The 13,761-nt window shown below is 33.4% G+C and overlaps 2 protein-coding genes across 4 annotated transcripts in view; both read right to left on the bottom strand.

Moving 5' to 3' along the window:
• Positions 1 to 178: 178 nt before the first annotated feature.
• Positions 179 to 2,991, bottom strand: LOC135840442 (uncharacterized). Its single transcript, XM_065356985.1, has 9 exons — positions 2,728 to 2,991; positions 2,334 to 2,648; positions 2,137 to 2,267; positions 1,862 to 2,067; positions 1,702 to 1,781; positions 1,521 to 1,612; positions 1,409 to 1,445; positions 1,190 to 1,331; positions 179 to 1,103 (listed from the first exon to the last, which is right to left on the bottom strand). The coding sequence occupies exons 2-9, from the start codon at positions 2,646 to 2,648 to the stop codon at positions 670 to 672; spliced, it is 1,437 nt and encodes a 478-aa protein (XP_065213057.1). The 5' UTR covers positions 2,728 to 2,991; the 3' UTR covers positions 179 to 669.
• A 986-nt stretch (positions 2,992 to 3,977) lies between these two features.
• The window catches only part of RhoGAP100F (Rho GTPase activating protein at 100F), a 56,901-nt gene continuing 47,117 nt past the window's right edge, over positions 3,978 to 13,761 (bottom strand). For 2 of the 3 annotated variants that reach the window (XM_065358911.1, XM_065358912.1), the window contains 15 exons: positions 11,875 to 12,010; positions 11,648 to 11,782; positions 11,403 to 11,559; positions 11,073 to 11,309; positions 10,861 to 10,993; positions 10,648 to 10,784; positions 10,393 to 10,568; positions 10,057 to 10,291; positions 9,852 to 9,986; positions 9,571 to 9,767; positions 9,167 to 9,500; positions 8,959 to 9,078; positions 8,704 to 8,864; positions 8,407 to 8,605; positions 3,978 to 8,151 (listed from right to left, as the gene is read on the bottom strand). In XM_065358911.1, the coding sequence (XP_065214983.1) occupies positions 6,956 to 8,151; positions 8,407 to 8,605; positions 8,704 to 8,864; positions 8,959 to 9,078; positions 9,167 to 9,500; positions 9,571 to 9,767; positions 9,852 to 9,986; positions 10,057 to 10,291; positions 10,393 to 10,568; positions 10,648 to 10,784; positions 10,861 to 10,993; positions 11,073 to 11,309; positions 11,403 to 11,559; positions 11,648 to 11,782; positions 11,875 to 12,010 (3,688 nt within the window). In that variant the 3' untranslated portion in view covers positions 3,978 to 6,955. Of the gene's footprint in view, positions 8,156 to 8,406; positions 8,606 to 8,703; positions 8,865 to 8,958; positions 9,079 to 9,166; positions 9,501 to 9,570; positions 9,768 to 9,851; positions 9,987 to 10,056; positions 10,292 to 10,392; positions 10,569 to 10,647; positions 10,785 to 10,860; positions 10,994 to 11,072; positions 11,310 to 11,402; positions 11,560 to 11,647; positions 11,783 to 11,874; positions 12,011 to 13,761 lie in introns of all 3 variants that reach the window. The other variant, XM_065358913.1, reaches the window with a different exon arrangement.

Here is a 13,761-nt window from a genome sequence, read left to right as displayed (position 1 = left end):
TTTTTTTTCTAAATATTATTTTGTTTTTATTTTTTGAAAAGAAAAAAAAATCAAAGAACTGTGGAAGAAGAAATTATAAATTTATTAAACTACCTAAAATGGGAAATTTCAATTTTCAAAATTCAATCCACTAATAACAGAATAACACAGGAAACTAATGCACATACTGAGTATCAGATTTTAGAGCAATACATTTTATTAAATATCTATCATTAATGATGGTTTCATTTCATATTCTTACACATCGAAAAATTTTAAAAATGACAACAAGAGTAAAATATTGCTAATTAACCATTTACGAAATAAAATATCGAAATATTAAAATTCATCTAAAAATTTGAATAAATAAAATATAAAGTACAAAATGCTATTACACAATGGAAAAAAACGAATACATCAAGTAAATAAATAAAAATCACTACAAAAATGAGATAAAATTTCGTAACACGATACAATCATTAAAATACACTTTCACGTTTAAAATAGCCAATCGCCATTATACAGACTGTTCACAGGTATATTACTAAAATTCAATAATATGAATTCAAAAGATGACTTAATGCTTTTAAAAAATTGACTATGCGAGTTCTTATCGATAAAAACCCATAAAAATTAATGAACACAAACTTCATGGTATGTATGAAAAAAAATCAAAATACGATGAGTTTTTCACTGATGTGTCGGAGTAGATTCCACTCGACGATTTTCTTCATCTCCATTTTTCCAACATTCCAACGCTAACGACCTTATGTTTAAACTATGACTGGGGAAATTTTTCTCAGCGCCGAATGTGTAATGATAGACGCTTTCAGTTTGATATCCAGTATCTTGAGATTCGGTAAAAGCGTCGTTCGTAGTATCACATAACATGCGAGATTCTCCAAATGATCGTTTGCTGGAAGAAATTTTTTGTTTGGCAAGAAACGACGAGTAAGAAACGGACGTGTTCATATCGCTAGACAACGACCTGCGTCGCTTTCTGTTGCGTCTAAGATTTCCCGTCAATTTCGGAGATTCGAAAACTTTGGAACATTCTTGATTGAAACGTTTAGTGTTGGGTGTTTCTTCCAGTTTCAATTCGGTACACTGATTATTTTCTAGAGCTGAGTTATGGAAAAAAAACAACAGATACGTATTGAAAAAAAAACGTATCGGAAATACCTAGAATAACTCTGATCAATCAACTCACCTTTCAACGGCGTTTTCGCGTCGACTCTAGCACACGATTTATCACGGCAAGGACCGATAGGTGAAAGATCAGGGGTGGAAAATTTTTGCATGGGAGAATCTTCAGAACGACTACGAAACAATGGCGTGGAAGGGTAGCATCTCTATTGAAGAAACAATTTGTGTTTGAGAAATACACATCCAATTTTTTAAAATAATCCATTTACTACAAGATACTTACATTTACCATAGGACTTCCATTTATACTACTACAAAATCTAAAATTGAAAAAAATAAATATAAAAATTAAATTGAATGCACTTCCCAATGCACTACAAATTTATGTAAATTACCTGACAGGAGACAGCAATTTGTCATCTTCTTGTTGGAAAAATAATTTTCTTCTCAACGAATTCAAACTCAAATTTATATCATCCGCGTTATTCTGAAATTAAAACGATAAAAAAGACATGCATGTAATATAAGAGATTTCAAGATTTCAAGGAAGAATAGACTATTAACTTCTTATCTAACCTCGGTAGAATATGGCTTCAATGCGGTGTTGATAGATTCAGGTAAATCAAGAGGTAAGCTCAGGGCCGTTTGAGTTGAAGCTGAAAAGTAAAACATCATTCCAAAAGTCAGTTACTTTCAGCATAATTAGGCTTGCTGAATCGTGATATTGGCAACTCACCATCTTGAGATAAATTCAGGCTATCATTAGAAACCAATTCCAAACGCGAGAGTGAAAATGAAACCGGAGAAGATTGAGATACCGACATATTGCTATATTCATTTGAACAAATGGTACCTTCTGCTTTGAAAATTTCTCTCAAACTATCCCAGCATGTCGGTAATTTGCAGCTCCATGGACTAGGCATATGCGTTTTAGTGAAATATCTGAAATAATTGATCACGATTAATTTACTCAGATAAAACATAACACCATGACCATGTAGATTAACAAACCTATCAATAGAATTCTGCATTTCCATTTCTGTTTTCTCATCAGTGTGTTCATCGCAATGAACATCTTCTTCAATTGGAACCGGGTTTATTCTTGAGAGATCATCGATTGTCCATTTGAACACTTCAGAATCCTATAGTCATTCGTTTCGTTTGAAAAATTCGTACACAAGTTAAATTAGAATGAAAAGAGTCGTTACCTGACTAGGACTAATAACAGTAGAAAACACATTAGGGCTAAAAATAGGATTTTCTAAACGTTCTTTTAGATTTCGATTAAATGGATTGAAAGGACCCTTACGCCTTATGAACGGAGAGCTTGACCTGCAGTATTTATTTTCAGGAGTCATGGAACATGACGCTCCACTACTTCTCCTACACGAAGATATGATTTTGGAACACAAAGTTTTCATATTATTAGGCATATTGGACATTGGTGAAGAATTTTCAGGACACTGAGTACTGGTAGAAGGAGAAATGGACATTCTTTCGGCAAAATCGTTTGAATGAGACATCTATAACAAATGAAACAATTGTTTGAAAGGCAAACAAATTTTAATAAAATCGCAGAAACTGGTTCAAGTTTGAACTTACCTCGGCAATTGATAAAAATGAAAGACAATAATAAAACTAAAAACTAAGTCACCAACTACCACTAGTGGCTGGAATTCTTTTAAAATTACATTTTCACTAATACGGGAGCTAATTACTAAAATCAGTCATTTCTTCTTCGGAATAATCGTATAGTAATTTGATTGTGATTGATAATAATTTCATTCTTCACTTTCCAATTTTTGAATCCAAAAAATACAAAACCGTTACCGGCGTCATAGATAACTCAAAAAAGCAGAACAAGAGAAGCAAAAAAGTGTCGAAAATTGTGGAGTGTTTCATTTAGTACAGTACACCAAAAAGAGAGTGCGCTAATATCAATTCAGAAATCAGCAGAATCAGAATGATGAAATCAGATTAATCAGATCAGATTCCACAGATTCCACGAATCCACGATTTCAGATTATTTCAGAAAAAATAAAAAAATTGAAATTCACGAATGCATGATTCATGACTTTTGGAAAAAAATTTACGTAAATTAAGTGCTACTGCTACTGCTATTTAAAACTTAAAAGTGGGAACTTCCGTTAAAACAACAGCACTTTTTCATCAGAAAACTGCAGGAAACCAGTTCCACCTAAACTCAAACTTTCTGCATAATGAAATGGAGGAATAAATTAATAATGATCAATGGAACCCTTCTCCAAAATTCAATTCTCCAGTTTTTAACTTTAACTTCGTTTTCGTTTGAATTTGAAAATCAAGTAAGTAAATAAAATGTAAATGACATTAGAAAATTCAAAATTGAAGATATTACACTAGATACCTCAATATTCTCCAAGGTTATACAGTATGCTTTATTGCTTTGCATTGTTTTTTTTGTGCGAATTCTACGGATTTTTCTTCTGATGAGTTGAGTTCTGATTTTGAACTGTTCTGAGAGCCCCACTTTGATTTTTGTTTGAAAATTTCAGTAGGATTTTCATCCAAAGGTTCCCGTTTAAAATTTAAATCAGAAGGACGAAGGTTAGTAACAGTGAGACAAACGGTCACTGAAAAACTGTATGAAAAATTTTTAGATGACGAAAAGGTGAAAAATTCTACACGAGGAAGTTGATATTGTGTAAATTATTATATAAAATATCAATTTTATTTCAAAGTGGGTACCTACATTATTTTTTTAAAAATAATTTTGCCATCAGCTTTTGTTTCCAAAAAAAAACCATTTTTTAATGTCTAATACCTACACCTACTGAATTTTTGATACCCAATTCAGGTGACTGAAAAAAACATTTCAAAAGCTTTTCTATTTTTATTCACAGTCTTGATTTGTGCTTATTCACATATACAGTGAATTCACATTACAAAAATTACTTCCTTTTTATTTTTTATACAACACTTTACAATAATTACATACGTATTTGAAATTATACGCATAGAAGCTAATACACGGGTGTTTAAAATACACAGCTTAGCAAATACATATTATCATATGGTAAAATTTTGTTTTCTATCGGAAATTAATGAGAACTAATTTTCGTAAAAATTGAATATCATTGTATTTGAATAAACTACATCACACAATTTTCGACTATTTTTTTTTCTTCAACTTTACATCGTTTCTAATATAAAATAACGGTATACTAGGAATATATAAAAAAACGACTAATCAGCTACATGACCTATTAATTTTGCGATATTCGTTCGCAAGACGAAATTTAGCATTACGTGCTAGCCAAAATAAAAAACAGCTTTAAAAGCTGCCTTTGGCTCGATACAAATTAAACAGAAGAAATATTTATTTCATTTACAGTAACTTTTTTTTCTTCTAAAAACAGAACATTTCGCTTTTTTAAATAAAACGAATTATAACTATGATAAAGGAAACATTTATAATAGGAACTTAAGCAAATAATGTTCTTAGGTTTTATGACTACGAATCCGTTGGAATTGAGGAAATTACCTATTATTAAATTAAATACAAAAATAAAATCATTCATCAGACATGCTAGAATATGACTTTATCAGAGAATTGAGAAATAAAAGTTGAAAGAAAAATAATAATTAGGTAGGTATACATTACATAAACACTCGTACATAAATTAAAAAAAAAAAAAAAAAAAAAAGAAGTTGTAAATATTATATTTTAATACTGATTGTTTTATTCAACATAAATAAGCTTAAAAAATTATTCGTATAAAAGTATATATCGATGTTATTTATTGAATGTATAAGTATTTTTTTAAAAAATCAACATAAATGAAATGAAATTCTTCAACGAAATAAAAAATAAGACGAAAGTTTGGAAGAATTCTAGAATAATTGAAATTGTCGATTAGAGGAACCAAGCAAAAATGCATCAAAAAAGTAAATGAGAGAAAATCTTAAGGTAAAACAATAACAACTACAAAAACCATAGGTACCAAGTTATTCGATAAAATTCGCACGTCATGTCATCTGGTATTTAAAAGCTTTTTTAAAGTCTGAGAAACCATCATACAATTAACAACGTAAGTTCATAGTTTTTCTGGAAACGTAATCATTGCATAGCTTTAAAGAGCATTTTAATGCTAATTACCTAATTTATATATTTCTGTACGCAACGCCGTTACACGGGTCATCAAGAAGTTAATTTCAGTCAACCATAGTCGTGAATGTTGTACTGAACCACTGACCACCTACTAATTTGAGTTTTGGCGCTAAATTTCCAAATTGAAAAAAAAAGACGAATGCAGAACAACGATAGGTAGTCATTTTTCTAATAAGAAATACGTGCCACAGTCAAAAAAAAGACCAATTTCCTTATATTATTACAGGCTAACACCATTTAATGGATACCATAATACACAACATCTAAACCCTCTAAATCAAAAAAAAAAAGTTGAATCAAAAACCACGATGCTTAAGACTTAACCATTAACAATAAATATTCTACCAACACTTATCAAAAATTGACGCAAACGGACACACAACGGACTAGATTCGAGATTTATAGAAGAAAAAAGAAATTACGAATGATATGTTTCCATCATTTTATAAATGATATGACGTAAATGCAACTTGAATCAATTTTCGTCACATGTAATTTGAAACCAGCTGAAATATTGGTAGAATTAAACCCATTCAAAATTACTTTTGATATGTTTGATCTCACGTATTTTTTAATATGGTAAAAAAATTCTCAAACCACAAAAACCATAATTCATCGTTCAAAGTAGGTAGATTCATAAAATACACTAAAAACAGGAAAATGAAAAAAATATTATTGCGGTGAAAGTTTTTGCATTCATTCATGTCTAGGCGTTTTGAAATATGATAAAAATTTAACTGCCATTGTTTTTCTAAAATTCAGATAAGAGTAACCAAAAAGTTGCACTTGAACCTTAAAACAACGCTATGAAAATGTCACTGCCTTTCAATCATTACTGAAGTTCCCCAAATGAAACCAACCATCAACAAAATCTTGTTCGAAATACAAATTTTGAAAATCAAGAGTCAATTTTTTGTTCTCAGGGGGAGTTGGAGCAAAAAAATTGCATAGGTAGGTACTTTACACTTACAGGATAGGATACTCAAAATAGTCATAGTCAGGTAATAGAATGAAAAAAATCAAAAAATTAATGGTAAACATACCTTTTTGGTTTTTAATTATCGACTATCGTTGTTTTAAAATTTAAATAGAACTTTTTGGTTATTTCCGATCTAATTTTGAAAAAAATTCTCGATCACTTTGGAATTAGTAAAATGAAGCGTAATTTTGATGATGAATTACTTCTACATAATATAAACATAAAAAAGAAAAAAAAACAAGAGAAATGAACGAAAAATTGAAAACAATGTAAAAACGTCATAAAATGCAGAAGAGAAATATCAAATGAAAAATAAAAATAGAAAAACAAATAAATAAAAAATTCAACGAACGTTTGACATTTACATTCAAAAAATCAAAAACTGTGAATGTTAAAATTAATCGATAAGAAAAGCGATAAATGTAAACAAAATGTCAAAAAAATATCTAAGTAAAAAGAAATCGATAAACATACAAAAATAAAAACAAATGCGTATAAAAAATACACGGAAATGAAGCAATTTCGTCTGAGTAATGTTCAACAACGGTTTCACTGTACAACAGTAATACAAACAGGCGTATAAAAAATAGGGAAAAAGTTCAATTGACTAGCATAGTTTTTTTTTCTTATTTAAGGAATAAAATTAATACAATATCTAAATTGTAAAGACTAGAATTCTTGTTTAAAATTTTAGGCAGTGATTATTGTTGATTTTTTTCAATAGAACGGTCAAAATTTCCATCATCTTTGCCGTTTTTATTGTCTACAGAATTATTAGTTAACTCGTTAGTATAATCGTAGAACGAATTTTCTGTAGGATTTGTTTCTAACTTGGAACTTGTCTCGTTTTCGACGACTGTAGAAGCACTATCTGTTGTAGAATCGGTGGTAGAACCGTTACTGACGGAGGTAGACGGAGAATCAACGCAAAAACTAAAGCTATTCGAGAATGTTTTATATCGTGTACTATCAGTGGATCCACTGTGTTCGGAGTTTAGATCAGCTAAGAATGGATTTTTATGTGAACGTTTGAACGATTCGCTAATGGCCGACGTCATGATTTCGGACGAGTCTTCGGTTTCTTTGATCCAAGACTCGACGATACTGTCCCAAGGGCTGGTATCTGGTTTGGAGACTTTTTCTGCCACACTGTTAGTGCTGTCGACGCGCGAATGGCCGAAATTGGCAGCCACCGGTTTCGTAGTGTTGATTTGTTTTAACGCTTCTTCTATTCTAGCCGTATCGGGTTTGGCGTTGGAAGTGCCGGTGTCGGAAGATGTTTTGAATTGACTCGTGGTTATAGACTGAATACTATAGCTACCGCTGGGGTCAGAATGCAAGCTATCCAGAGACGTATTCGAAGAGGTTTTTGGTTTCTGCGAATGTCCGTTTTTTAAATATTTGGAAATTTTACCGCTGCCGCTACTACTACTACTGTTTGTTCTATTTGATGGCAACGCGTTGGTCGCGGATTCGGTTTTATCGCCGTTAAATTCGTCCATATCGTCGGGCGTACTAACGAAATCATCGATACTACTACGGGTCTGATACGAAGAACTCCTCAAAGGTACCTGAGGAGGCTTATCTTCGTCCGGACTTTTACCTAAGGAGTCGTTTTTCGCAGCGCCCAATACCGGCATATTAACCACTGTTTCCACTTCCGTACCCGCGCCGTCCGATGACGATGTCGAAGAGGAATTTTCAGTGATCGGGGATGCGACTGCTACTTGAATAGAGCGAGCGGGAACGGCGGGAGGGGGCTTTCGAATCCCTTTCGAGGGTATGGGTAGAGGACCCCCAACGTGACCTGATACGACGCTCGGTTTCTTCGGCAATGGAGGCGGAGGACCCGTAGGGGCTGCTGAAATCTTGCCTGGACCAATAATTATCTCCCGGACTATCTGGAAAAAATGTATGCCTGATCAATCTGTACATGATACTACCAATGTGCGATACTTATTGAGCGTAATCTAATATTCTAATCTATCAACATTTTTGTCACGATACGAGAGGAAAAATAGTATCTATAGAAGCTTTTCTACCAAAACGAGTTTTCTTGTTTTAATGTTTTTAAAAGTCGTTTTGCCATCGTCATAAGCATAGGAACTTCTAAAGCTGGTAGAAAATACGACCACAAATCGAAATCTCGTACCTGATTTTGATGGCCAAACTTCCAACAAATATCTCAATATATTGATAGGTTGATTGAAATCAATTTCTTTCTCTTCCGTTTCACTTCTTATCATTAGAAGCGGAGCAAAAATTATAGATAAATTCTGCGCAGACATTTTATTAGTAGCAGACTGCGATACCACCAACGATAAATGATCCATGACAAATATCAAAGTAGCCTAGAACAAACGTGGAAAAAAGTCAGTCATTTTAAGCGTTTTATACTCCGATTATAGGTACCTAGATAAAAAAAATGTTTAACAAAATAAATAATTACTCTATTGATTCGCGAAAGACAATCCAATAACGAAAATATCAACTTGGCGTTTCCTTGTGGATCATCAGACATGCAAACGCTCAAAGCGTCTACGATCATCTGATATAAATGCTTCGTAAACAAAGGTTCTGGTAACTCTCTCAAATAATCTTTGAAAACGCCTGCAAATTACAAATTCATAATCATGAAGACGATGCAGGGATAATTTCTACTATTTATTTACGGTTTATATACTTAGGTGCTTAATTTACTCACCAGTTATTACATTGATATCAGGAACGTTATCAGGTGATAAGTCGATCGTTCTAGGATTTCTTTCGAAAGCTTCTCTGAGGATTCTTTTCTTTGTGGCCGAACCACAAAGTCTATACAATCCTGTAAGAATCAGATCGTTTGAAATGAATAATATGAATTACCTAGGTGAGGAATCTGATTCAAGATAGGTACCTAAGTAAATCCTTACCAATGATATCAAGCCCTCTTCTTTCAATTTCTTCGACACATCTACGAATGATAATAGGAACAGATGCTGCGAGGGGCGGTTGAGGCAGAGACTGTAACGATACTGAGATAGAACCACTTTCCCTATTCACTACTGTCTCTAAATCGGTTCCGAATAAATTGCTGATGGTTAATACACTTCTGGACGACAGTAAAGGTCTGATTTGTTTTCTTAAATATGTATGGTAAGCGTTGGTATGTCTCAGCCTAATATACAACGTTCCTCTTGGTTCGACTTTCAAAGCAAGCTGATGTATAGGACTTTTGTACAGTAAGGAACTTAAATGAACGGAACCCTGTAACGAAACAAGTTTTAAAATCCATCCAAGATACGCAATTCGTGTAGAATTTTTATTTCATTCGTACCTTATAGCATAACTTATGTCTGTATTGAGGATCCCACGAGTAAACCAGAAAATCTAATTCTCGATTACTGAATAAGTCCAATTCGAATGTTTCATCCCAATCGAATACTAGATCGCCGTTTCTCACCACTGTTCTAGCTTTATGTATACGATCGCACTCTAAAACGCAGTAGAGATCCCGAGTGGCAGTATTTGGCCCTGTAACAGACGAATTTCAAATGTTTAAGGAATGTTCTTCGCAAAATTAATTCAACTACAAACATGTACGTATAATAATCTTACCATGTCCAGTCAACGGACTGGCGGTAGCAGTAACACGAAGTCCACGTCCGGCCAATAAATGAATCCAAAGTAAACCACTGACCGGGGAGTATTCGTCGCTCAGATGAGACTTTTCCATTTTATACTTGGTAAATTCTATGCGATAAATATCTCATTTAGAATAATAATTGGCGGTTACAAAATTCCCTAGAGAGATAATTCTCACCTGAGGTGTTGATTTCGAGTACTCTAGTTCGATCTACTTGAACATCCGGCGTAGTAGCTCGATTACCGAGATGTTTAGCTTCTAATTCTTGTAAATGTCTCATCCTTCTTAAAGATGACGTTCTAGTGTGTCTGTCCAATGTTGAAATAGTAGCCGATGGCAACGGCGTCATGCTGACTGGTCCCATCGATGCTAGTTGATTAGGACGGTATTTGGAATAGCTCAATAGTTCGGACTGCAAATTATGATTTTATTACAATATTGACCGTTGCAATAATATACGAGTATTATACTCATTACAGATGAGATAATATTTTAAAGCACACAATTGTGTACCTGTCTAGTTCTTTCTGGTAAATTCTCCGCGCTGAAAGTAAATCGTCCTTTTTGACGTAACAACGACGAATCTCTATTGCTTTTCAGTCTATCGTAAATAGCACTGGTAGAAGGCGTTCGGGACAACCACGCTCTGTATTCATCCGCTGTAAATACATTTGTAGTAGGCAGCATTCCTATAATATAGACATAAATGTTGATTTAGGTTATTTCCTCGTCTACCACACGGTTCGTTCGTTATCATGATGCACATACGTTTTTTGAATTTTTCACTTGAAGGTAACTCTGGAGCGCTCAAAGTACCATCATCTTCTTGATCTAGCAAATTATTAGCGATTTTGCCACCAGCTCCACCGTATTTCAAATTTGGCATCAATGCATTCGAAAGAGTGCTAAATCCATCGAAAAGAAAGATTAATATTCTATTTTCCCCGAACATTAACCGTCACTCTGTAGTAATATTTTTACCTCGACGGTGGAAGAGACGGTAGCTGATTTCTTGTCATTCTCGTATCCCGAGGGAGTGAATTTGAACGTAACGACGATGCCCTAGACAGAGCTCCGCTTTTAGTTAATCTTGACAACGTCGACGACGATATACCTGGATTAAAAAATTAATAACATTTAAATTGCTAATATGATCTTCGTTATATGTACGAATCGACGATGATGAAGCTAACCTGAAATTGCTTGCGTTGGATTAGATCTACAATAATAATACGAAGACTTTGATATGGTGGGATATGAAGCTTCTGTATCCGAAGCATAATCCACGTTATGCCTTTTAGATAACGTGGAACCGTATGAAGATATTGCGCCACCAGCGCTGTATTGACGAGCGTAGCTGGGAGTAGTTGCACCAGTTCTGAAATTCGATCGTAGCAACGTGTGCGACTGTCGGGTTGGTAACGTTCGACCTGAGGAAAAAAATGAAAAATTAATTGAAATGAGATTTCAGTTTACAATAACGATGGTAAACGGTTAGAGATTCTATATCGTGATTAGCTTACTAAAATCATCGTATTCAGTTCTTGGTAGGTGCTGATCCGAGCCCGATCTAACCATACCCTGCAGTCTTCGATTTCCAGATTGCGAGTACCTAGTAGATAATGCCGTTTCAGATGTCCGTCGACCCAACGTAGAGCCTCCAGGACAAAATGGATGAACCTAGATACGAATACATAGGTACTTAATTATAGCAAAGGATTTTGAAGATGCAAGGTTTTTTAGATCAATGAGCTGATGCGAGTGATACCTTTTCTGCCAATGATTCCAAGGTTTTAGGGTAACTTCTATCATAATCAGATTGCAAATTTTCCACCGGTTTCAGATGATGGTCTAGAATACTGTGTTGCGGGGCGTAAGACCAACCTCCTAATCTTCGGTCGAGCTAAAAAACCAAGTACACAAGATGATAAGAATATGTTCATCACACAGTTCAAAAAAATTATGACAAAATCAACGTGTCGATGGATTGTTTACCGTAGCTGTTTGATGATGTCGCGGCTCTGCTGGCCGAGAGTTATAATACAGATCCGTTCCTAGATCGCCATTCGAATCCAAGGCGTATTGAGATCGAGATTTTTCTCTACCGTGCGCTTCTCGTTTCATATCATTTCTAGAATTGAAAAATATAATATAATGAAAATTAGTACTTTTCATTTGTAAGAAATTATTTTTTTCCCATCATTTTGGGTACCTATTTCATAATTATATTTTGCGTCAGAAATTTAAAATCACTCGACAGAAGTTTAAATCAGTTTTATTACTCAGACATTGACCCTAAAAATGTTCGTGTTGACGACCATTCTACATCAACTTGAACCAGAACGGCTTATCAAAAACAAATTCGCAATTATTTATTTGCTTCATTTTATTCGTGTAACTTGTATCTCATCTCATCTTCCTTTTTACACCGTGAGCAATCTCTTTCACAAATGTTAATAGAATTGCATAACCAGTTTGCCGTAAATACGCGTTTATTAATACATAATTTGGTTATTGGCATTGAAATGTTTTTTTTTTTTTTTTTAATAGTACCCTTCAGCCCTTCCGGCCATAAACTGAAAAACAAAACAAAAAAAGCGACACAGCCGAACAAATTTTTAGAAAAGAATGAGATTTTTTGAATTTTTTTTTTACAAAAAAACAGAACTTTTGTCACCTTTTAGCAATTTTTTGGGAAAAGGTGAGACTTCGTGAAAATTTTAGTAAAAGGCGAGACTTTTTGCTACTTTTGGCAGAAAACGAGACTTTGACAATAATTTTAGCAAAATTCAGGACTTCTCAGCAATTTTAAATAATTTTTATAAAAATCGGAAATTTTTGACAGTAAAGCCAAATGCAAGACTTTGACAATGTTTGATAAAAGCAGAAAGAATTTCCAATATGTCGCTATCGTCTTTTCGTCGTTCATTCTCGCGGTAAATTTTTAAAAAGGTTACTCAAATTTTGCTAAAAGATTTTGACAATTTTAGAACAAACAAAGACTTCTTGACAATTTTTGGCAAAAAAGAAATTTTTTCTGCAATTTCTGTAAAAAAAAGTTGGACTATTTTACAACTTTTTGGCAAAAAGCGAAACGTTTTGGTAATTTTTGGCAAAAAAGCTCAACTTTGGGGTTACTCAACTTTTAGGGGGAAAAGTACGCTTTTTCTGCAATTTCGCTAAAAAGCGAAATTTTTGTCAATTTTTTTGTAAAAAGCAAGACTTTTACAATTTTATTAAAAAGCAAAAAAAACTAAAAAAATCAGCTATATTGGAATTTTTTGCAAAAAACCACAGTTTTTAGAAATTTTTAGCAATTTGAAAAAGACGAGCGAGACATTTTTTTCTTGTTTTCTAATTTTAAGGTTCTGCTACATCAACTAAGTGTTGAAAATTTGCAAATCCCTTATTTTTGAGTACTAAAATTCATATTTTGGAAATTTTTTCTTCCCAAGTATTTCGCCAAAATATCGAAAGATATCATTTCTAAAACTGGGGAAATATTTTGAAACGTAGTGGTGCCAATTTTTCAGTTATCGCTGTCAATTTCAAAAACCAAAACATTGAAGTATTTGGCTGTTTTCCTCGATTTTCTGAAATTAACAATATGTAATAGCCGAAAATTGGCACCACTGCATTCCAAAATATTTGCCCAGTTTTAGAAACGATATCTTTCGATATTTCGGTATAATTAATGCGAAATATTTGGAGGGAAAATGCTCAAAATACGAATTTAGGTAATAGATAAGATACCTTACTTATCCAAAAGCAAGTGATTTGTATGTATATTTTCAACCGTTCGGAAAAATCCTAAAAATGGTCTGAGATTTTGATGGCAATTGCTTAGGTCAACGCAGAATTTCAAATACTGCTTTTTAAAGC

The sequence above is a fragment of the Planococcus citri genome, chromosome 3 (assembly GCF_950023065.1).
Source record: "Planococcus citri chromosome 3, ihPlaCitr1.1, whole genome shotgun sequence".
Lineage (NCBI taxonomy): Eukaryota > Metazoa > Arthropoda > Insecta > Hemiptera > Pseudococcidae > Planococcus > Planococcus citri.
This window is presented reverse-complemented; position numbering and strand designations above follow the sequence as displayed.